At 44.8% G+C, this 24,262-nt stretch overlaps 1 protein-coding gene across 2 annotated transcripts in view; it reads right to left on the bottom strand.

Annotated features, from left to right (window-relative positions):
- Positions 1 to 24,262, bottom strand: part of slc35e1 (solute carrier family 35 member E1) — a 302,175-nt gene that overhangs the window by 59,649 nt on the left and 218,264 nt on the right. For both annotated transcript variants that reach the window (XM_069928471.1, XM_069928472.1), the window contains exon 2: positions 18,873 to 19,402. In XM_069928471.1, the coding sequence (XP_069784572.1) occupies positions 18,873 to 19,203 (331 nt within the window). In that variant the 5' untranslated portion in view covers positions 19,204 to 19,402. The remainder of the gene's footprint in view (positions 1 to 18,872; positions 19,403 to 24,262) is intronic.

Below are 24,262 nucleotides of genomic sequence, written 5' to 3'. Positions count from 1 at the left end.
CTGGACTGGGGCCGCCGCCTCCCACTCTCTGCCCGGATCGGGGCCTCCGCCTGCCTCACTCGACCGAGGCCGGGGCCGCCGTCTCCCCCTTGCTCCTGCCCGGATCGGGGCCGCCGCCGCCTACCCTTTCGCACGGACCGGGGCCGGGGCCACTGCTGCTCTCTCTGTGCCCAGACTGGGGCCGCCGCCTCCCACTCTCTGCCCGGATCGGGGCCTCCGCCTGCCTCACTCGACCGAGGCCGGGGCCGCCGTCTCCCCCTTGCTCCTGCCCGGATCGGGGCCGCCGCCACCTACCCTTCGCCTGGACCGGGGCCGGGGCCGTTGCTGCTCTCTCTGTCCCAGCCACGTCCCAGCTTGCTCGGCCACGGCACACGAACCATGGGTGTAAAGGGTGGGGCCAGTACTGCGCGCACTGCACTCCACCTAAAAGCTCCTTTGCGCAGGCCCGAGGACAGGTCCACGTCCTCCCCCTCCACGTCCTCCCCCTCCACGTCCTCCCCCTCCACGTCCTCCCCCTCCACGTCCTCCCCCTCCACGTCCTCCCCCTCCACGTCCTCCCCCTCAAAAGATGCTCACAAACTCAAGCTAACATGCTGGAACATCAGAACCATGCTAGACAAGGCTGACAGCCACCGACCTGAACGTCGGTCTGCCCTCATTGCACATGAACTCCTCAGAATTGATATCGACATAGCCGCTCTCAGTGAAGTCCGCCTGGCAGATGTAGGCAGCCTCCAAGAACGCGGCGCGGGCTACACACTCTACTGGTCTGGCAAGCCTTCGGATGAACGACGCCTATCTGGTGTAGGCTTCATGGTCAAGAGCTTCATTGCCTCCAAACTCGAAAACCTCCCGACAGGCCACTCGGACCGAATCATGTCCATGCGACTCCCCCTTCAAAACAAGCGTTGCATCACCCTCAACAGTGTCTATGCTCCAACCCTCCAGGTGGAACCAGCTGAAAAGGACAAGTTCTACACCGACCTGCGCAACCTCATCCAACGCACCCCTACAGCCGACAAGGTTGTCATCCTGGGCGACTTCAACGCTCGTGTCGGCAAAGACTCAGAAACCTGGCCAGGAATCCTGGGCAAGCATGGCGTCAGCAAGTGCAACGACAATGGGCGCCTCCTGTTGGAGCTCTGCGCAGAACAGCGGCTTGTCATTACAAACACCCTTTTTCAGCAGAGGGACAGCCTTAAGACCACCTGGATGCATCCCCGATCCAAACACTGGCACCTCCTGGACTACATCCTGGTGCGAGAAAGTGACAAACGAGACGTGCTCCACACCAGGGTCATGCCTAGCGCGGAATGCCACACTGACCACCGGCTGGTTCGCTGCAAGCTCAACCTTCACTTCAAGCCAAAGCCCAGGAACAGTAAAGCCCCCAGAAAGAGGTTCAATGTTGGAAACCTGCAGTCAGACGAAGCGAGAGGAAACTTCCAGGCAAACCTCAAAGCAAAGCTCGACGATGCAACCCGCCTCACGGACCCGTCCCCTGAAACCCTCTGGGATCAGTTGAAGACTGCCATACTGCAATCCACTGAAGAGGTACTGGGCTTCTCCTCCAGGAAAAACAAGGACTGGTTTGACGAAAACAGCCAGGAAATCCAGGAGCTGCTGGCAAAGAAGCGAGCTGCCCACCAGGCTCACCTTACAAAGCCGTCCTGTCCAGAGAAGAAACAAGCCTTCCGTCGCGCATGCAGCCATCTTCAGCGCAAACTCCGGGAGATCCAAAATGAGTGGTGGACTAGCCTCGCCAAACGAACCCAGCTCAGCGCGGACATTGGACACTTCAGGGGTTTCTACGAGGCTCTAAAAGCCGTATACGGCCCCTCACCCAAAGTCCAAAGCCCGCTGCGCAGCTCAGACGGCAAAGTCCTCCTCAGCGACAAGATTTCCATCCTCAACCGATGGTCAGAACACTTCCAATCTCTTTTCAGTGCCAACCGCTCAGTTCAAGATTCCGCCCTGCTCCAGCTCCCTCAACAGCCCCTAAGGCTAGAGGTGGATGAGGTCCTCACCCTGGATGAGACATAAAAGGCAATCGAACAACTGAAAAGTGGCAAAGCAGCAGGTATGGATGGAATCCCCCCAGAGGTCTGGAAGGCTGGCGGCAAAACTCTGCATGCCAAACTGCATGAGTTTTTCAAGCTTTGTTGGGACCAAGGAAAACTGCCTCAGGATCTTCGTGATGCCACCATCATCACCCTGTACAAAAATAAAGGCGAGAAATCAGACTGCTCAAACTACAGGGGAATCACGCTGCTCTCCATTGCAGGCAAAATCTTCGCTAGGATTTTACTAAATAGAATAATACCTAGTGTCGCCGAGAATATTCTCCCAGAATCACAGTGCGGCTTTCGCGCAAACAGAGGAACTACTGACATGGTCTTTGCCCTCAGACAGCTCCAAGAAAAGTGCAGAGAACAAAACGAAGGACTCTACATCACCTTTGTTGACCTCACCAAAGCCTTCGACACCGTGAGCAGAAAAGGGCTTTGGCAAATACTAGAGCGCATCGGATGTCCCCCAAAGTTCCTCAACATGATTATCCAACTGCACGAAAACCAACAAGGTCGGGTCAGATACAGCAATGAGCTCTCTGAACCCTTCTCCATTAACAATGGCGTGAAGCAAGGCTGTGTTCTCGCACCAACCCTCTTTTCAATCTTCTTCAGCATGATGCTGAACCAAGCCATGAAAGACCCCAACAATGAAGACGCTGTTTACATCCGGTACCGCACGGATGGCAGTCTCTTCAATCTGAGGCGCCTGCAAGCTCACACCAAGACACAAGAGAAACTTGTCCGTGAACTACTCTTTGCAGACGATGCCGCTTTAGTTGCCCATTCAGAGCCAGCTCTTCAGCGCTTGACGTCCTGCTTTGCGGAAACTGCCAAAATGTTTGGCCTGGAAGTCAGCCTGAAGAAGACTGAGGTCCTCCATCAGCCAGCTCCCCACCATGACTACCAGCCCCCCCACATCTCCATCGGGCACACAAAACTCAAAACGGTCAACCAGTTTACCTATCTCGGCTGCACCATTTCATCAGATGCAAGGATCGACAATGAGATAGACAACAGACTCGCCAAGGCAAATAGCGCCTTTGGAAGACTACACAAAAGAGACTGGAAAAACAACCAACTGAAAAACCTCACAAAGATAAGCGTATACAGAGCCGTTGTCATACCCACACTCCTGTTCGGCTCCGAATCATGGGTCCTCTACCGGCATCACCTACGGCTCCTAGAACGCTTCCACCAGCGTTGTCTCCGCTCCATCCTCAACATCCATTGGAGCGCTTTCATCCCTAACGTCGAAGTACTCGAGATGGCAGAGGTCGACAGCATCGAGTCCACGCTGCTGTAGATCCAGCTGCGCTGGGTGGGTCACGTCTCCAGAATGGAGGACCATCGCCTTCCCAAGATCGTGTTATATGGCGAGCTCTCCACTGGCCACCGTGACAGAGGTGCACCAAAGAAAAGGTACAAGGACTGCCTAAAGAAATCTCTTGGTGCCTGCCACATTGACCACCGCCAGTGGGCTGATATCGCCTCAAACCGTGCATCTTGGCGCCTCACAGTTTGGCGGGCAGCAACCTCCTTTGAAGAAGACCGCAGAGCCCACCTCACTGACAAAAGGCAAAGGAGGAAAAACCCAACACCCAACCCCAACCAACCAATTTTCCCCTGCAGCCGCTGCAACCGTGTCTGCCTGTCCCGCATCGGACTTGTCAGCCACAAACAAGCCTGCAGCTGACGTGGACTTTTACCCCCTCCATAAATCTTCGTCCGCGAAGCCAAGCCAAGAAGAATAAGTTTAAACTTGAAAACAAAGGGTTAAAAAACTGGTACTTAAAAGTCCGGCCAGAGAGGTCGAGATTACACGTCTAGACTCTACACCATCTTGCCACGCCCCCTTTGATTTTGACATTTAACATAACTTTGGATAAGTACCTGGATAGGAGAGGAACAGAGGGCTATGGTCCAGGCACAGGTCAATGGGATGAAGTCTGACATGGACTAGATGGGCCACATGGTCTGTTTCTGTCCTGTAGTGTCCTATGGCTCTATACTCATTCACTTGCTGAACTCGTTCTCATATTGAACAGCTTCACGCCTAAGACCACTCACTTTCTCCAGCTCAAAGGTGTTGCAAAAGGAATCGGCAAGGACACAAGCTATGTCTGTCTTTTCAAATTTCAGATCTATTGACAGACTATATCACATACAACCCTGAGATTCATTTTCCTGTGGGTGAGGCAGAATTACCACTTATTGGTAGTGCAAAAAAAACTCTACACAACATACACATGTAAACAAATAAAGAAATCTAAACAAATTTGCAATACAGCGAGGGTGAAAAAAAATCAATAATGTGCAAAAGTAAGAGTCCTCAAATGAGTCCCTGATTGAGTTTATCGTTGAAGTGTCTGATGGCGGTGGATGCTGTAGAATGGTCTTGATTCGAAACTGAACTGTGCCCTTTGCATTGATGACTGCATTGGTGCTGACACATAAACCCACACAGAACTTAATGCTTGTGGACAGCACAGTGAAACAGTCGGAAGAGCTGCTGCTTCACAACTGAAGTCAGATTCAATCCTTACCTTGGGTGCTGTCTGTATGGAGTTTAAAAGTTCTCCATATGACAATGTGATTTTCTGCTGGGGACTCCGGTTACCTCCCAAAGATGTGGGGTGTCATAGGTTAACTGACCAAAATTAGCCAAAATTTTGTTGGTGATTGCTAGAATCTGGGGAACAGTTGATGAGAATAAAGGGAGAATGAAGAAATTGGGATTAACATTTTTTTGGTTGGCACAGATTTGATATCTATCCATGATTAATTTTGCCACTTCTTCTGCTAAATTTCCACCTTGCTCCTATTTTCACATGGTGCATCTCTGACTCTTCCTTCTTAGGATCACTCCATCTTGGGACCAAATTAGTAACAACATTCATTAAAAGCCCTTAGAGTCCAGGGGTGGGCAACTTTTTTTCCCCCCAAAACTTTTATTCGCTCAAGATACAGGTAATAAGTTACATATATAACAATAAACTAGACATGAACATTACATTTTATATTTTATATAAAAGAAAAAAGAAAGAAAAAAAAGAGAAACCGCCCCCCCCTTCAGCCAACTCTCCTAAGGAGAGCCATGAAAAAAAGAGAAAATAAATAAAGAAATAAAGAAAAATGAAGCATACTTGTTAAAATCTAATCAATGTAAATCAAAATGTAAATATTCTGAATATAACAACCACTTATGAAGAAAAAAATTATAATTATCACACGAAACATACGTAATTTTTCCATTATTAAACAATATTTCATCTCATTATACCACCTATTAATATCAATCATATTCATATCCTTCCACATACTAGCAATACATTTTTTCGCTACAGATAATGCTAAATGTACAAAAACAAGTTGAAATTTATCTAATCCCAGACCTTTCAAAGGCTGCAAACTACCCAATAAAAATACTGTTGGATCTAAAACTATTTTAATCTTATACAGATATTCTAAAAACAGTTGAATTTTTTTTCCAAAAAGATTGTATATTTATACATGACCAAACCACATGAAAAGAAGTTCCAACCGCGTTACCACATCTAAAACACAAATCTGAGTCATAAAAAACATATTTTTTTAGTTTTTCAGGTGTTAAATATAGTTGATGTAAAAAATTATAATTAATCATTGCAGTTCAGGAACCCACAGGCAGATTCTGTGGGATGCAGAATCAAAGTGGCAGATAACACTGAATTGCCCTGAAGACTGAGCAGAGGCGCTTCCCCCAAATCAATCATCCAATCTGCATTTGCTTTCTCCAAAGTCAAGGAGAACACATAGAGAACACTGAATATAAGGCACCAGATTGAATGATGTACAATTGAATCACTGGTTCACCAGGAAGGATATTCGGATCTCTGAATGGTGGGAAAAGGACATATTGCATGTCCTGTTGTTCCACGTCAGTGTTGTAAGAGGGCTGGAGAGCTTTGTGTGGACAAAGGGTGGATGAGGGAATTATGAAAGGAATAGTCCCATCAAAATGGCAAAAGTGGACTACGTAGAAGGCTGAGAGGGGATTTGATAGAGGTTGAGCGTTGACGGGCAAAGGAGTAACACGAGGGGAACTTCTTTACTTAGAGAGTGGTTTCTGTGTGGAATGGGCTTCCAGGAAAGATGGTAGAGGCAGGGTCAATTTTGTCATTTAAGAAGAAGTTGGATAAGTATATGGATGGGAGGGGGATGGAGGGATATGGGCAGAGAGCTGGTAAGTGGGATTAGAGGAGGGTACTTGGATCAGTGCAGACTAGAAGGGCCAAATTGGCCTGTTTCTGTGCTGTAATTGTTATATGATTATATGTGTCTAACGTGTATTTATCAGTCTAGTTGCAGTATCATAACAAATACCTGACCAATCATCCTCGGAAAAAATAAAACCAATCTCCACTTCCCATTTACCTTTAGATTTATACCAACCCTTTTTATCCATACCATCCTGTAATATTTGATACATAATTGAAATATATCCCTTCTCTGGTACCTTCATAAGAAAAGTCTCAAATTTAGTCATTTCAGGTAAAATCATATCTTATACCAAACACATGCTTTACCAAAGATTGAATTTGATAATAAAGAAACAAAAAATTCTTATCAATACCATAACTATCCCTCATCTGATCAAAAGATAAAAATTTACTATCTTTAAAACAATCTCCCAAATTTTCCACACCTTTTAATCTCCAGTGTAATAAACTCCGATTATATATTGATAAAGGAATAAGTTGATTATTATACAATGGAGTCAAAGCCGACAATTCACCTATCAATTTCTTTTTCTTCGTCCATAATTTCATTAAATGTTTTAATATAGGCACATTATATTGCTGTAACAAATTTACATTCCATCTAAACAAAAATTGATGTATTTCAAATTCATAAATATTTTCCATCTCAATTTTGGCCCAACTAGGGGGCCGTTCCAAATCCAACAATGAGCTAATAAATTTAAATTGGGCTGCTTCATAATAATTTCAAAAAATGCGGCAACCGTAATCCCCCAGGTCATATTTCCAAGTTAATTTATTCAATGCTACTCTTGAAAATTTACCTCTCCATAAAAACTCCCTAACTATTTTATTCAAATCTCAAAAAAAATATTGTCAAATAAATACGGAACAGATTGAAATAAATATCGTATACGCGGAAAGATATTCATATTAATTGTACTTATTCTACCCAATAAATTAATAGGTAGATTTTTCTATTTAATCAAATCAGTCTTAATTTTTTTCATTAACGGAATATAATTTAATTTATATAAAGATTGATAATGGACATCCATAATTATACCCAAATACTTAATTCGATCTGTCCATTTCAAATTAAGAATATTCTTATAAACTGAATAATCTCCTTCACTCAACGGTAATATTTCACTTTTATCCCAATTAACTTTATCTCCAGAAAGACATCCATATTGCATCAAACACTCCTTCAAATGCAAAAGTGATTGAGCTGGATTTGTCAGGTACACCAATACATCATCAGCAAATAAATAAATTTTATATTCCTCATCTAAAACTTTCATACCCTGTATCTGTGTATTCTGTCTTATCAACTGAGCCAAAGGTTTGATCACTAATGCAAATAAAGCTGGTGATAAAGGACAAACTTGACGAGTAGATCGGGTGAGTTTAAACAGTTCCGAAATCAAACCATTCGTCAGTACTCTAGGTACTGGTTTACTATATAAAGCCTTAATCCAACCAATAAAAAAAGGACCAAACTTGAATTTCTCCAACACTTTAAACAAAAAATTCCACTCAACTCTATGAAATGCTTTTTCGGCATCTAAAGATATCACCATCGGAGAGTCTGGAGATTGTCGAAATCTATTAATCAAATAATCACACGTAAACTATTATCCGAGGCATATCTATTCTTTATGAAACCTGTTTGATCCATATGAATCAACTTAGGTAAAAATTTAGCCAATCTATTCGCTAAAATTTTGGCTATAATTTTATAATCTACATTCAAGAACGAAATCGGTCTATATGAAGATACTTTCAAAGGATCTCTATCTTCCTTTGGAATTACCATAATTAAAGCACTAGAACAAGACTCAGGTAATTCATAATGTTCGCCAACCTGACATAGTACATCTCCAAACACTATAGAGAGGTCATCGTAAAAATTTTATAAAATTCAACCGAAAATCCATCATCACCAGGCAATTTACCGTTCGGCATTTCCATCATAGCTATCTTAATTTCCGAGTCAATAAATGATGCTTCCAACTCCTGTATATCTACATCCCCTAAGGTCAGTAAGTTCAACTGTGATAAAAAAAAGATCAATCGATCCATTTTCTTGTTCTCCATCAGATGTATATAACTTTTTATAAAATGAACAAAACTTATCATTAATCTCACGAGGTTTATACGTAATAAGCGAATTCCATCTAACAGCATTAATAATCCTCGAAACCTGTTCTTTCTTTAATTGCCATATCAATACCTTATGTGCTTTCTCTCCCCATTCATAATATCGTTGTTTAGTCCTATTAATTATACACTCAAATTGATAAGATTGCAAAGTATTATATTCCAGTTTCAACCTAGATAATTCTATTTAACTAAAACATTCTCATTAGCCTGATCCAGACATAAAAATGCATCAGAAATAAATGTTTAATCATCTTCATTTGGGGCATAAATATTAAGTAAAGTCCAAAATTCACTAAAAATCTTACAGTTTAATTTAAGAATACATCCTGCCTTTTCCTTCATTGATTGTAATTCAAAAGATAAATTCTTATGTATCAAAATTGCTAGACCTTTAGCCCTGGAATTAAATGAAGAAGAATATACATGTCCTACCCAATCCCTTTTCAATTTCATACTTTCTTTGACATTCAAATGTGTTTCTTGTAAAAAAGCGATATCAATTTTCATTTTCTTAATATACGCCAAAATACGTTTATGCTTAATCGGACTATTTAAACCTCGAACATTAAAAGTAGCAAACTTCAACTTTGACATAAATACTAATATAACTAAGAACTGATAATATCAATAGCAAACCTTTTAAAAAAAAAATTCACATTCCACCTTAAGTATTCCCTATGCTAGGGGTGTCAAACTCAAATTCACAGAGGGCCAAAATTAAAAACTTGGACTAAGTCGTGGGCCAAACTAAATATTTATTGAAAATTTTCAACAACATCTGCATGTTTTCTCTTCTTTCAACATATGTAATTTTAAACTTTTTCTTATTAAAATAAATGTTTAATAATAATTTTGGTTAAACTCTTTCCAGAAGAAGCATTAACAAATGAGAAATAAAATATTCAATAAATAATATTTCTCTATAGCCTTTAAGCTCCTTTTAAATGTTTTTTTTTTCACAAGCCAACAAGTCAAAAAAATAACAACTTGCTTCAATGAAAATCCAATCTTTCAACTATGAACAGTCCAAAGTTAACCAAAGAAAATATGAATCCAATCTTCGCTTGCTACACTGTGATTTACTCTGATGCACCTGGGTCTAAACCAGATACTTGGCATCTCTTCTTAGATGAAAGTTCATCAAACTCTGGGGTCAGAGTTTGCCTCCCACCTGTCTTGAAAGGTCCTGTTTTCTGTCTTTGGTTTGGCCATTTTTCGTAAGGGGTTTATTACATGTGAGTTAGGCGACAGGTCACAGATTCTAATGAAAGTAAAGAGAGGAGCTGGGGGCGATTAGCGGGCTGACGCCAACGCATTTGCAAAGCATTCTGGGATTTGTAGTATTAGTTGTGCATGCGCTATACTGGCACGGCGGCCAGCGGGACAGCTCTAATACATATCTGATATGATCTTGTGGGCCAAATATAATTATATCACGGGCCAAATTTGGCCCACGGGCCTGTTTGACATGTGTGCCCTATGCTTGTGTAGGATGTGAGTGGGAAGCAAAGGTTGAGAACCACTGCTCTAGGCCCAATTGTTACTGAAATATTTTGCTTGAGAAAAATTGTCATTGGCCCATTTCCTTTGGAGAAATGAAGCCATGCCCATAAGTCAATTAGGTATGATTAAAACAGTGGTTTTCAAATTTTTTTCTTTCCACTCACATCCCACCTTAAGCAATCTCCTTCTAATCACAGAGCACTTATGGCAGAGGGATTACTTAAGATAGAATGTGGGTTTTTAAAAAAAGGTTGCCCACTCCTGCCTTAGACTGTCAGTATTTTGACTAGACTTCCTTCCACCAGGCCTCCTTCAAGGACCAATTCCATTCTTTAGTTCTTTCTCACTGTTGTAATTGCTCCATAAGATTTTCCATGTAGGCTTCTCTGAGGTTTCCTTCTTCTCCCTTAATCTTGATTTGTTTCCTTGCCACCACATCTAATTAATTTCTTCAATACCTCCTCTCACTTCTTTTCATCCTGAGCAGAACAAGAACAGTTCCCCACCAGCCTCCGCATTTCTGCTGACCTCAATGACATTCCAGTATTAGACACATATAATCATACAACAATTACAGCACAGAAACAGGCCAATTTGGCCCTTCTAGTCTGCACTGATCCAAGTACCCTCCTCTAATCCCACTTACCAGCTCTCTGCCCATATCCCTCCATCCCCCTCCCATCCATATACTTATCCAACTTCTTCTTAAATGACAAAATTGACCCTGCCTCTACCATCTTTCCTGGAAGCCCATTCCACACAGAAACCACTCTCTAAGTAAAGAAGTTCCCCTCGTGTTACTCCTTTGCCCGTCAACGCTCAACCTCTATCAAATCCCCTCTCAGCCTTCTACGTAGTCCACTTTTGCCATTTTGATGGGACTATTCCTTTCATAATTCCCTCATCCACCCTTTGTCCACACAAAGCTCTCCAGCCCTCTTACAACACTGACGTGGAACAACAGGACATGCAATATGTCCTTTTCCCACCATTCAGAGATCCGAATATCCTTCCTGGTGAACCAGTGATTCAATTGTACATCATTCAATCTGGTGCCTTATATTCAGTGTTCTCTATGTGTTCTCCTTGACTTTGGAGAAAGCAAATGCAGATTGGATGATTGATTTGGGGGAAGCGCCTCTGCTCAGTCTTCAGGGCAATTCAGTGTTATCTGCCACTTTGATTCTGCATCCCACAGAATCTGCCTGTGGGTTCCTGAACTGTTATAAGCTTAAGGAACAAGACCGAAAATTCCATCTGGTCACATTGCAACTTTCTGGACTGAATATTGTACCCTATAACTTTCTCTGTATGTATCAAAACTCAGGGGCAGGTACAATAAACAAAGAAAGGCTCTTCAAATGAAGCCACACGAATAGAGCTTAGAAAATAAGAGGGGTGATCATTTTGCTTAGGTACGCTATAGGACTTGTCAATAATAAGCAGGACACAGAAGAGCAGATATTCAGGCAAATCACCATTCCTTAAAAGCAGTAAGAGATTTTAACCCTCAGTATTTTTTTTTCAAATTTAGACATACAGCACGGTTGCAAGCCATTTCGTCGCACAAGTCCGTGCCGCCCAGTTTACACCCTGTTAACCTACACCACCAGTATGTTTTGAACGGTGGAAGGAAACCAGAACCCCCAGAGAAAACCCATGCAGACATGGGGAGAATGTACAAACTCATAGAACATTACAGCACAGTACAGGCCCTTCAGCTCATCTTCAGCCCTTGTGCTGATCTATAGAAACCTACTCAACAAGTAAAACCTTCTCTACCTCACACTCATAATCAATCCTAATTTTCTTTCCATCCATGTGCCTATCTAAGAGGCTTTTAAATGTCCCTATTGTACCATCTTCCACCACTACACCTGGCAATACAGTCCAGGCACCCACTACTCTGTGGAAAAAACATACCCTTGCCATCACCCCTAAACGTTCTTCCCCTCACTTTGTACACATCCTCTGGTGTTTGCTAGTCTCGCCCATGTAGTGGTCTTCCTGTGAAAGGATTAGAGAGGCTTTGAATTTTAAAGAATTTGAATTTCCAGGAATTCAGAAGATAGAAAAATATAGCCAGGTTCAATACAGGTTCGGATCTCCCATCCATTGAGGTACTGCCTCAAGAAGGCAGCCAACATCATAAAGGACCCTTTCACCTTGGTCACCACCTCTTCTAACTGCTACGTTTGGGCAGAAGGTACAGAAACCTGAAGACCGGTACCTCTCGGTTCAAGGACAGTTCCTTTCCAAAAGCTATCAGGCTCTTAACCTTTCCTTGCTACACTAATTGGGGACTGCTCCGACACCACAAAAGGAATGTCTGCACAATTTTAATTTTAATTTGGACATACAGTACGGTAACAAGCTTTTTGGCCCACAAGCCTGTGCATTAACATCAACATCATGGTTGGAGACAGATACTAATTTTGTCAAAGCTACTTTTTAGACATATTGATGCAAACATGTAGCCACTGGACACCAAGTCTAATGTTGCAAAGCACATTTGGCCAAAACAGATTCAGAATTTTTATTTTATTTTACCCAAGACTTCACATTGGAATTTTTCGAAATTCTGCTTCACGAACAATTGAGAAAATTGTTCTATCAGAGGGAAAGCAACATACTCCACGAATGCATTCAATATGGCTACAAGGGGTTAGTTACAACATAACTCTCCGACCACAGACAAATGAGAGGATAGCGTAGAGGGAAACAGACCTGGTATTATTTGATAGTTTGGATAGTTTATTAAGATATCTGAGAGGGCATTAAGCTCGATTTTTCCCCAATTTTCAACAAATCTCTCCCCAGCATCTCTTTTTCCCTATATCTGTTTCCTTTCCTCCCCACCCTCTTCCCTTCCTTCTCTTCTCAGTGATGCCCTTCTTAGCCCTCAGCCCTTCTTAGCCCTCAGCCCTTCTTAGCCCTCAGCCCTTCTTAGCCCTCAGCCCTTCTTAGCCCTCAGCCTTTCTTAGCCCTCAGCCTTTCTTAGCCCTCAGCCCTTCTTAGCCCTCAGCCCTTCTTAGCCCTCAGCCCTTTCCACCTATAATTTCTCAGCTTCTTTATCTTCTACCCTCCCACTTGTATCCATTTAGTACAGGTACTCTTTCCTCTCTCCTCCTCCCACCATGCATGTTTTTCCTGATTCTCGATGAATCTTTCAGGCTGAAGCAGTAGTGTTTACCTTTGACTTCTTATGGATGCTGCATGTCCTGCCGAGTTTCTCCAGCACTTCTGTGTACTGCACTCAACCCCACCAACTGCAGATCTTCTTGTTGAACAACATTATTAAAGGACCCATTTGCACCCGTCTCTCCTCCCCTCTTCAAATTCAAAGAGTTTATTTCCTGCTGTTATTGGATTCCCTTAATAGTAAAATAGTACTGCCTAAACATCTTTTTTTTACATTTATCACTGTTCCATGCATTTTTGTTTCATTGCTCTTTTATTTGTATGTTTACAATACCAGTTGTACAAGGTATGCAGCAATGGCACACAAAACAAAGATTTTCAATGCCCTTTAGCACACGTGGCAACAAAAAAATCAATTCATTCAAACTTCCAGCCTGCCCTCAGAAAGTTGAAGCCAACAGCTCACTCTCAATTGTCTGCCATTTTTAACGATAGTAGAAATAAACAGATGCCATCACCATGCTTTTCTCTGGCAGAGCATTATTGCTTCCAATATACCACAGTAGAATAAAGATAAAACTGGAACATGAACAAAGAAGACAGAAGACACCTGGGCCATGGCAGATACACAGCTCATCACTCCTGCTTCATGAAATCCAGAACTGGTACTCTCAACTCCAACATTTTCAATATATTACCAATTTAATTCTCTTAATATTTATGGGTGTTAAAAAAAATCACATGTACATAATGTATGGGATCAGAAGGACATCACTGGAAAATGTCAGATACTAACACATGCTGACATTGACAGGTAATACAAACAGGCACAGTGAGACAACTGATACAAAAACAAACATAAATTTCATTCTGTAATGAACAAACTTAAGTCCATACAAACTCAGGCACAAGTATGAATGTGCATTCAATAATGACAAGTTTATACTGATGACAAATTGGTGCGCACACACACATACAGTCTCGGGCACACCATACATGGAAACACAGACACCAATATGGAAAGTTGCACCCTCATGCACATATTCAAACACACCATATATGTATAGTCTGCAATGCACCTGCTCACATGCCAATTCTGAAAGGCGCATACTGAACAATGGCAATCAGAAAAATGAGCAAGACTTGAACTCAGGCAAACTGAACACTGACAAACTGAGCAAAGGTACAGTACCCTACTGACACTTCTGACTGAATGCCAACCGAACACAGGCACCAGCCTGAACGCTGACACTTGATGGAACACAGGCACCAGCCTGAATCCTGACACTTGATGGAACACAGGTACCTGCCTGAACCCTGACACTTGATGGAACACAGGCACCAGCCTGAACCCTGACACTTGATGAAACACAGGCATCAGCCTGCTCCCTGACACTTGATGGAATACAGGCACCAGCCTGAACTCTGACTCTTGACTGAACACAGGCACCAGCCTGAACCCTAACACTTGACTGAACACAGGTACCATAACGAACCCTGACACTTGATGGAACACAGGCACCAGCCTGAACCCTAACACTTGACTGAACACAGGTACCATAATGAACCCTGACAATTGATGGAACACAGACACCAGCCTGAACGCTGACACTTGATGGAATACAGGCACCAGCCTGAACCCTGACACTTGTTGGAACACAGGCATCAGCCTGCTCCCTGACACTTGATGGAATACAGGCACCAGCCTGAACTCTGACTCTTGACTGAACACAGGCACCAGCCTGAACCCTGACACTTGATGGAACACAGGCACCAGCCTGAACCCTGACACTTGATGGAACACAGGCAGCAGCCTGAACCCTGACACTTGACGGAACACAGGCACCAGCCTGAACCCTGACTCTTGACGGAACACAGGCACCAGCCTGAACCCTGACACTTGATGGAACACAGGCAGCAGCCTGAACCCTGACACTTGACGGAACACAGGCACCAGCCTGAACCCTGACTCTTGACGGAACACAGGCACCAGCCTGAACCCTGACACTTGACGGAACACAGGCACCAGCCTGAACCCTGACTCTTGACGGAACACAGGCACCAGCCTGAACCCTGACACTTGATGGAACACAGGCACCAGCCTGAACCCTGACACTTGATGGAACACAGGCACCAGCCTGAACTCTGACACTTGATGGAACACAGGCACCAGCCTGAACCCCGACACTTGATGGAACACAGGCACCAGCCTGATCGCTGACACTTGATGGAACACAGGCACCAGCCTGAACCCTGACACTTGATGGAACACAGGCACCAGCCTGAACTCTGACACTCGATGGAACACAGGCACCAGCCTGAACTCTGACACTTGACTGAACACAGGCACCAGCCTGAACTCTGACACTTGATGGAACACAGGCACCAGCCTGAACTCTGACACTTGACTGAACACAGGCACCAGCCTGAACTCTGACACTTGATGGAACACAGGCACCAGCCTGAACTCTGACACTTGACTGAACACATGCACTAGCCTGAACTCCGACACTTGATGGAACACAGGCACCGGCCTGAACTCTGACACTTGATGGAACACAGGCACCGGCCTGAACTCTGACACTTGATGGAACACAGGCACTAGCCTGAACTCTGACACTTGATGGAACACAGGCACCAGCCTGAACTCTGACACTTGATGGAACACAGGCACCAGCCTGAACTCTGACACTTGATGGAACTCAGGCAGCAGCCTGAACTCTGACACTTGATGGAACATAGGCACCAGCCTGAACCCTGACACTTGATGGAACACAGGCACCAGCCTGAACTCTGACACTTGACTGAACACAGGCACCAGCCTGAACTCTGACACTTGACTGAACACAGGCACCAGCCTGAACCCTGACACTTGATGGAACACAGGCACCAGCCTGAACTCTGACACTTGATGGAACACAGGCACCAGCCTGAACTCTGACACTTGATGGAACACAGGCACCAGCCTGAACCCTGACACTTGATGGAACACAGGCACCAGCCTGAACTCTGACACTTGATGGAACACAGGCACCAGCCTGAACCCTGACACTTGATGGAACACAGGCACCAGCCTGATCGCTGACACTTGATGGAACACAGGCACCAGCCTGAACCCTGACACTTGATGGAACACAGGCACCAGCCTGAACTCTGACACTCGATGGAACACAGGCACCAGCCTGAACTCTGACACTTGACTGAACACAGACACCAGCCTGAACTCTGACACTTGATGGAACACAGGCAGCAGCCTGAACTCTGACACTTAATGGAACACAGGCACCAGCCTGAACCCTGACACTTGACTGAACACAGGCACCAGCCTGAACTCTGACACTTGATGGAACACAGGCACCAGCCTGAACTCTGACACTTGACTGAACACATGCACTAGCCTGAACTCTGACACTTGATGGAACACAGGCACCAGCCTGAACTCTGACACTTGATGGAACACAGGCACCAGCCTGAACTCTGACACTTGATGGAACACAGGCACCAGCCTGAACTCTGACACTTGATGGAGCACAGGCACCAGCCTGAACTCTGACACTTGATGGAACTCAGGCAGCAGCCTGAACTCTGACACTTGATGGAACATAGGCACCAGCCTGAACCCTGACACTTGATGGAACACAGGCACCAGCCTGAACTCTGACACTTGACTGAACACAGGCACCAGCCTGAACTCTGACACTTGACTGAACACAGGCACCAGCCTGAACCCTGACACTTGATGGAACACAGGCACCAGCCTGAACTCTGACACTTGATGGAATACAGGCACCAGCCTGAACTCTGACACTTGATGGAACACAGGCACCAGCCTGAACCCTGACACTTGATGGAACACAGGCACCAGCCTGAACTCTGACACTTGATGGAACATAGGCACCAGCCTGAACTCTGACACTTGATGGAACACAGGCACCAGCCTGAATTCTGACACTTGATGGAACACAGGCACCAGCCTGAACCCTGACACTTGATGGAACACAGGCACCAGCCTGAACTCTGACACTTGATGGAACACAGGCACCAGCCTGAACCCTGACACTTGATGGAACACAGGCACCAGCCTGAACTCTGACACTTGATGGAACACAGGCAGCAGCCTGAACTCTGACACTTGACTGAACACAGGCACCAGCCTGAACTCTGACACTTGATGGAACACAGGCACCAGCCTGAACTCTGACACTTGACTGAACACAGGCACCAGCCTGAACTCTGACACTTGACTGAACACAAGCACCAGCCTGAACTCTGACACTTGATGGAACACAGGCAGCAGCCTGAACTCTGACACTTGATGGAACTCAGGCAGCAGCCTGAACTCTGACACTTGATGGAACATAGGCACCAGCCTGAACCCTGACACTTGATGGAACACAGGCACCAGCCAGAATTCTGACACTTGATGGAACACAGGCACCAGCCTGAACTCTGACACTTGATGGAACACAGGCACCAGCCTGAACCCTGACACTTGATGGAACACAGGCACCAGCCTGAACTCTGACACTTGATGGAACACAGGCACCAGCCTGAACACTGACACTTGACTGAACACAGGCACCAGCCTGAACTCTGACACTTGATGGAACATAAGCACCAGCCTGAACCCTGACACTTGATGGAACACAGGCACCAGCCTGAACTCTGACACTTGACTGAACACAGGCACCAGCCTGAACTCTGACACTTGATGGAACACAGGCACCAGCCTGAACTCTGACACTTGATGGAACACAGGCACCAGCCTGAACCCTGACACTTGATGGATCACAGGCACCAGCCTGAACCCTGACACTTGACGGAACACAGGCACCAGCCTGAACTCTGACACTTGATGGAACACAGGCACCAGCCTGAACTCTGACACTTGATGGAACACAGGCACTAGCCTGAACTCTGACACTTGACTGAACACAGGCACCAGCCTGAACTCTGACACTTGATGGAACACAGGCACCAGCCTGAACTCTGACACTTGATGGAACACAGGCACCAGCCTGAACCCTGACACTTGATGGAACACAGGCACCAGCCTGAACTCTGACACTTGATGGAACACAGGCACCAGCCTGAACTCTGACACTTGATGGAACACAGGCACCAGCCTGAACTCTGACACTTGATGGAACACAGGCACCAGCCTGAACCCTGACACTTGATGGAACACAGGCACCAGCCTGAACCCTGACACTTGATGGAACACAGGCACCAGCCTGAACTCTGACACTTGATGGAACACAGGCACCAGCCTGAACTCTGACACTTGATGGAACACAGGCACCAGCCTGAACCCTGACACTTGATGGAACACAGGCACCAGCCTGAACTCTGACACTTGATGGAACACAGGCACCAGCCTGAACTCTGACACTTGATGGAACACAGGCACCAGCCTGAACCCTGACACTTGATGGAACACAGGCACCAGCCTGAACCCTGACACTTGATGGAACACAGGCACCAGCCTGAACCCTGACACTTGATGGAACACAGGCACCAGCCTGAACTCTGACACTTGATGGAACACAGGCACCAGCCTGATCGCTGACACTTGATGTAACACAGAACTCAACACTGAAGAAGAGAGAGGGACGGACTGATCACTGACAAAGTGAGCAGAGGGAGCCAGATAGAACATTGACGTCTCTGAATAAACATCAACTGAACAGAGGCGACTGTCCACAGACGGGCAGACCGACCCACTAAAGCGGACACGCAGGCAGACACGCACCTGTGTGCGCGTACGACACGGGCACTTTCCAGATGCTGACGTGGGCCGACACCGAGGCGAAGTACTTGCCGAAGGCCAGCGGCAGCACCAGACGGAGGAAGTAGCGCGGCGGCAGCTCGGCGGCGGGCGGGATGTTCCAGGCGCGGATCAGCGGCGGCATGAAGGCGCAGATGGAGAGGATGTGGAACAGCGACACGGTGACCGGGTACGGAAAATTGTTCAGGATCATCTTGTTAATGACGTTGCCGCCGGAGCTGACCGTGTACCAACACAGGCAGAGGGTGAAGATCCGCACCCCATCACGCAGCACCGAACGCCGCCGCTCCGCCATGTTGCCTGCGCCGTCGCGTCAGCGCCGCCGGGTGACGTGAAGAGGGCGGAGCCGCGTCGCTGCGCTTCCCCGAGTGAAAACCCAGCGCGGGAGATCGTCAGCAGCTCAGTGTAGCAAAGTTCAGGACACGTGACTGACCCTCCGGGCTTGGGAATTTTACATTGGAGTTGAATAACAAAAACTGCAGCAGTTGGAAGCTCTGAAATAAAAACAGAAAATACTGTCAACGTTCTGCATCTGCTGAACAGAATTTCACGGGATCATCCTCGCGGAAGTGGCAGTAATAAATAATGACGGATCTCCCCAGTCATCCTCATCCTGCCAACTCATAGAAACTGTCTCCACCTTGAGATAACATTTGTTCATCTCGCAGTTAGTTAATTGCATTTTATATGAGATAGACAACAGACTCGTCAAGGCAAATAGCGCCTTTAGAAGACTACACAAAAGAGTCTGGAAAAACAATCAACTGAAAAACCTCACAAAGATAAGCGTATACAGAGCCGTTGTCATACCCACACTCCTGTTCGGCTCCAAATCATGGGTCCTCTACCGGCATCACCTAGGGCTCCTAGAACGCTTCCACCAGCGTTGTCTCCGCTCCATCCTCAACATCCATTGGAGCGCTTTCATCCCTAACGTCGAAGTACTCGAGATGGCAGAGGTCGACAGCATCGAGTCCACGCTGCTGAAGATCCAGCTGCGCTGGGTGGGTCACGTCTCCAGAATGGAGGACCATCGCCTTCCCAAGATCGTGTTATATGGCGAGCTCTCCACTGGCCACCGTGACAGAGGTGCACCAAAGAGGTACAAGGACTGCCTAAAGAAATCTCTTGGTGCCTGCCACATTGACCACCGCCAGTGGGCTGATATTGCCTCCAACTGTGCATCTTGGCGCCTCACAGTTCGGCGGGCAGCAACCTCCTTTGAAGAAGACCGCAGAGCCCACCTCACTGATAAAAGACAAAGGAGGAAAAACCCAACACCCAACCCCAACCAATCAATTTTCCCCTTCAACCGCTGCAATTGTGTCTGCCTGTCCTGCATCGGACTTGTCAGCCACAAACGAGCCTGCAGCTGACGTGGACATTACCCCTCTATAAATCTTCGTCCGCAAAGCCAAGCCAAAGAAAAAGAGAAAATTGAGAGTAATGTTGTAAAATGGTTATAATATGAATGTTTGCACAAGGATGCTGCAACAAAACACCAATTTCATGACTTGTTCATTACAATAAATTTTGATTTTTATAAAATCTGCTGCAGGAACTCAGTATCTCCAACAACATCTATGGGGGAAAATGAACACCTGAGTCTTCCAGTCTAAACCCTCCCTGCTTCAGGCCTGAGGATGAAAGGGAAGACAAGCGAGGGAAGGTGTCAGTCGGTTGACCAAGGACGACTAAAGGATTCCAGACAAATGGAACCAGGTAGGGTGGAGTTTGGTAACAGTTAAAACTGGTGCCAGACTATTTTCCACCCTGGACAATGCCAACGACTTGCCCCGCCCCCACCCACCAAATTGCCAACTTCGATTTTCAAAAACAGATGTTTTGTAGAAAAAAAATGAAAAGCACGAAACTTGACACTGCTAAATTTATTTTAAATTGCAATAAGTAATATACTGTGGCGGCTCACCACGAGGCAGGCGAATCGGCCTCGCTTGTACGCCATGCCATCGGGGGGGGGGGGGGGTTCCCTTCCATAATGGAGCTCAGAAGCTCGCATGACGTCCAGGTGACGTCAGCGCCCTCCAGCGAGGTTCTCAGCCAGGTCCAGGCTGGGAGTATAAGTGCAGCCCAGCATCCTGCAATAAAGTAGTCTGCTCACTGAGCTCAACCCGTCTGGTTGTGTGTGTTCTTTCAGGAGCAGGGTAGCTGCCGCTACAACATCAATCTTTAGGCCCTTTTCCACTGGCACCATCCCAAGAATTAACAGGGAATTTACTGGGACAGGGTTCAGTGGAAAAGGAATTGTCTGAACATCGGCATCGAATGATATCACTTCACATCACTGCCTCTACCCCTACTCATATCCCCAGCGTTTGTTGACTAAATCAGTGGAAGAGGTACTGCAGAAAGTGACCTGTTTCCAGTTGAAGGTAGAAGACTCTGATCCCTGCAGTTGAGTGTGTTCAGTGGCAAAGCAATTAGTATCCCAGTTAAGTGAGGCCCAGTGTATACAGTACAAATGGTTTCCTAGCCCAGGACACTGCATGGCCAATTAACTGGGATGCCAGTGGAAAAGGAAATACAAAAGAAAATATTTGGCACATAAATCATTTTGAACTAAAGAGCACGCGATAGAATGCACACCTTGCCAAGGGTAACACAACAGTAAAACATTTTACTTCACACACCTTTAAGTCTTTATACCTTCCAGTGTCCAATTTTGTTCTATAAGCATGATGCAGTTAGCCTTTGGTCCATCAAGTTTGCTCTGACTTTCCCGTAACCGTTTTTATAAATCTATGCTGTTCCCTTTTTTAATTTTCCCACATTTCTATCATTTCCCTCCAGATTCTACAACTCACTTACACACTACAGGAACAGCCATATCTTGGAGATTTGAGAGGACATTGAAGCATCCAGAGGAAGCTCACGTGGTCACAGGGAGAAGGTAAAAACTGCAGATAGTCAGGGCCAGGGTTCAGGGCCGAAGTTAGGTGGTAGTAGCTCTATTCATTGCACTGGTTTGAGACGGCATCAACTCTAGCAAATAATCAAGTTGATGGACATGTCTCTTTAAGAACTCCCTGGAAGGAGAGTTTCTCCACATTACAACACCACCACCTGGAAGAACTTGCAATACATTGACATGGAACCCTGAACAAAATGTAACTAAGTAATTTCAGCAAGGTTTTACACACAGAAATTCAAGAATGCTTTTCTGTTAGTTTGCCTTTTGAACTTCTCATGTTTTTTTTTTTTTTTTTTTTTTAAATTTTTTTATTTTTCACACCATAAATCACATTAGCCATGATATACACTATTTCTTTTCACACATATACAGTGACTTTTTCTCCCCCCCCCCCCTTTCCTCCCAAACCACCCCCCCACCCCCCCCTCTCATCCATTTTAGGTATACAATCTAGGTTGCATTAATCCAGTCAGACAATGTTGTCATTCAACAAAATTACACCAGAAATTCTACTGAGTCCATTCTTTTCTTTCCTTCTCCTTCTATCAACTTAGGTAATGTTTGTCCCCGGTAGGTTTTCGCTATTGTATTTAATGTAAGGCTCCTATACTTGTTCGAATATTTCAATATTATTTCTTAACCAATATGTTATTTTTTCTAATGGAATACATTTATTCATTTAAATTTGGTAGTTTCTTCCTTTTAATTTGGTTATGTATTCCATTAATATTTAAAGACATATAGTTCAGCGTAGCCCTTTTATATTTTGTTTATCTTCTCTTTCCGTTTTTCCATCATTACCTTTCCTCCTTTTCCATTTCTGTTTTCTTATTTTCAACTCTTCATAAGACAACATTCCTACAACATCTAACATTTTCCTTATTCTCCTATTTCTATCTTATTTATCCCCAATCTCCCCTTCACCTCCTGAGTTGTCCTTTATCCCTTGTCGGACAACCACATCTCCCCTCTCCATTTGGATTTGCGAATCCACTCGCAAGCGTCAACTGATTGTGCAGTGACCGCTATTTCCCCCCACCCCGCCTCCCCCAGAAAAGATTTCACTTTTCATATGTCACAAAGGTCCCTCTTTTAATTCCCTCCTTATTCTCTCTATTCCATTACCTTCCCTTATTAATTCTTGTCTATACTATCTATATTTTCCTCTAAGTACAGATACATTCATGTATGCTCATTGTCTCTATTCACTCTTATACCTCTTTACCTGCATACATATCAATCGTGATCATTTTTACTCTCATTACCCGTCTTCATCCCTCAGTCTATTTTTGTCTTTACCCACATACATATCAGTCGTGATCATTTTAACTCTCATTACCCGTCTTCCTCCCTCAGTCTATTTTTGTAATTGTTCTGCAAATTTTCGTGCTTCTTCTGGATCCGAGAATAGTCTGTTTTGCTGTCCTGGAATAAATATTTTCAATACCGCTGGATGCTTTAGTATAAATTTATACCCTTTCTTCCATAAAATCGCCTTTGCTGTATTGAACTCTTTTCTCTTCTTTAGGAGTTCAAAACTTATATCTGGATAAATGAAGATTTTTTGCCCTTTATACTCCAGTGGTTTGTTGCCCTCTTTTACTTTTTCCATTGTCTTCTCCAGTACCTTTTCTCTTGTAGTATATCTTAGGAATTTTACTACAATAGATCTTGGTTTTTGTTGTGGTTGTGGTTTAGAGGCCAATACTCTATGTGCCCTTTCTATTTCCATTTCATGCTGTAGTTCTGGACATCCTAGGGTCTTAGGGATCCACTCTTTTATAAACTCCCTCATATTCTTGCCTTCTTCATCTTCCTTAAGGCCCACTATCTTTATGTTATTTCTTCTGTTATGGTTTTCCATTGTATCTATTTTTTGAGCTAGTAGTTCTTGTGTCTCTTTAGTTTTTTTATTAGATTTCTCCAATTTCTTTTTTAAGTCTTCTACCTCCATTTCTGCTGCTACTGCCCGCTCTTCCATCTTGTCCATTTTTTTTCCCATTTCTGTTAAGGTCATCTCCATTTTAATTATTTTCTCCTCTGTGTTGTTTATTCTTTTTCTTAAATCCTTAAATTCCTGTGTTTGCCATTCTTTAAATGATTCCATGTATCCTCTAATAAGAGCAAGTATATCTTTTACCTTGCCTCTCTTTTCTTCTTCTATTTCACCATACTCTTCCTCTTCTTCTTTCTCTGGGTTGACCATCTGTTGTTTCTTTGTTGCCCTTTCCTCCTCTTCTTTCTTGTTTCTATTGTCTTCTGTGGTCTCTTCTTGCTGCAGGTGTTCTGCAGCTGTCGTTGCCGGCTGTGGAGATCGACTCCCCAGCTGGTCCCCCCTCCCGTCGGTGTGTTTTTTTTCATTCGCATCGCGCATGCGCGAAACTTCGCGCATGCGCGGTTGCGCACTTTTGTTCGGCTCTGC

The sequence above is a fragment of the Narcine bancroftii genome, chromosome 3 (assembly GCF_036971445.1).
Source record: "Narcine bancroftii isolate sNarBan1 chromosome 3, sNarBan1.hap1, whole genome shotgun sequence".
In the NCBI taxonomy this organism is placed as follows: Eukaryota; Metazoa; Chordata; class Chondrichthyes; order Torpediniformes; family Narcinidae; genus Narcine; species Narcine bancroftii.
Note: the sequence above shows the minus strand (reverse complement) of the source record. Positions and strands in the feature narration are given on the sequence as shown.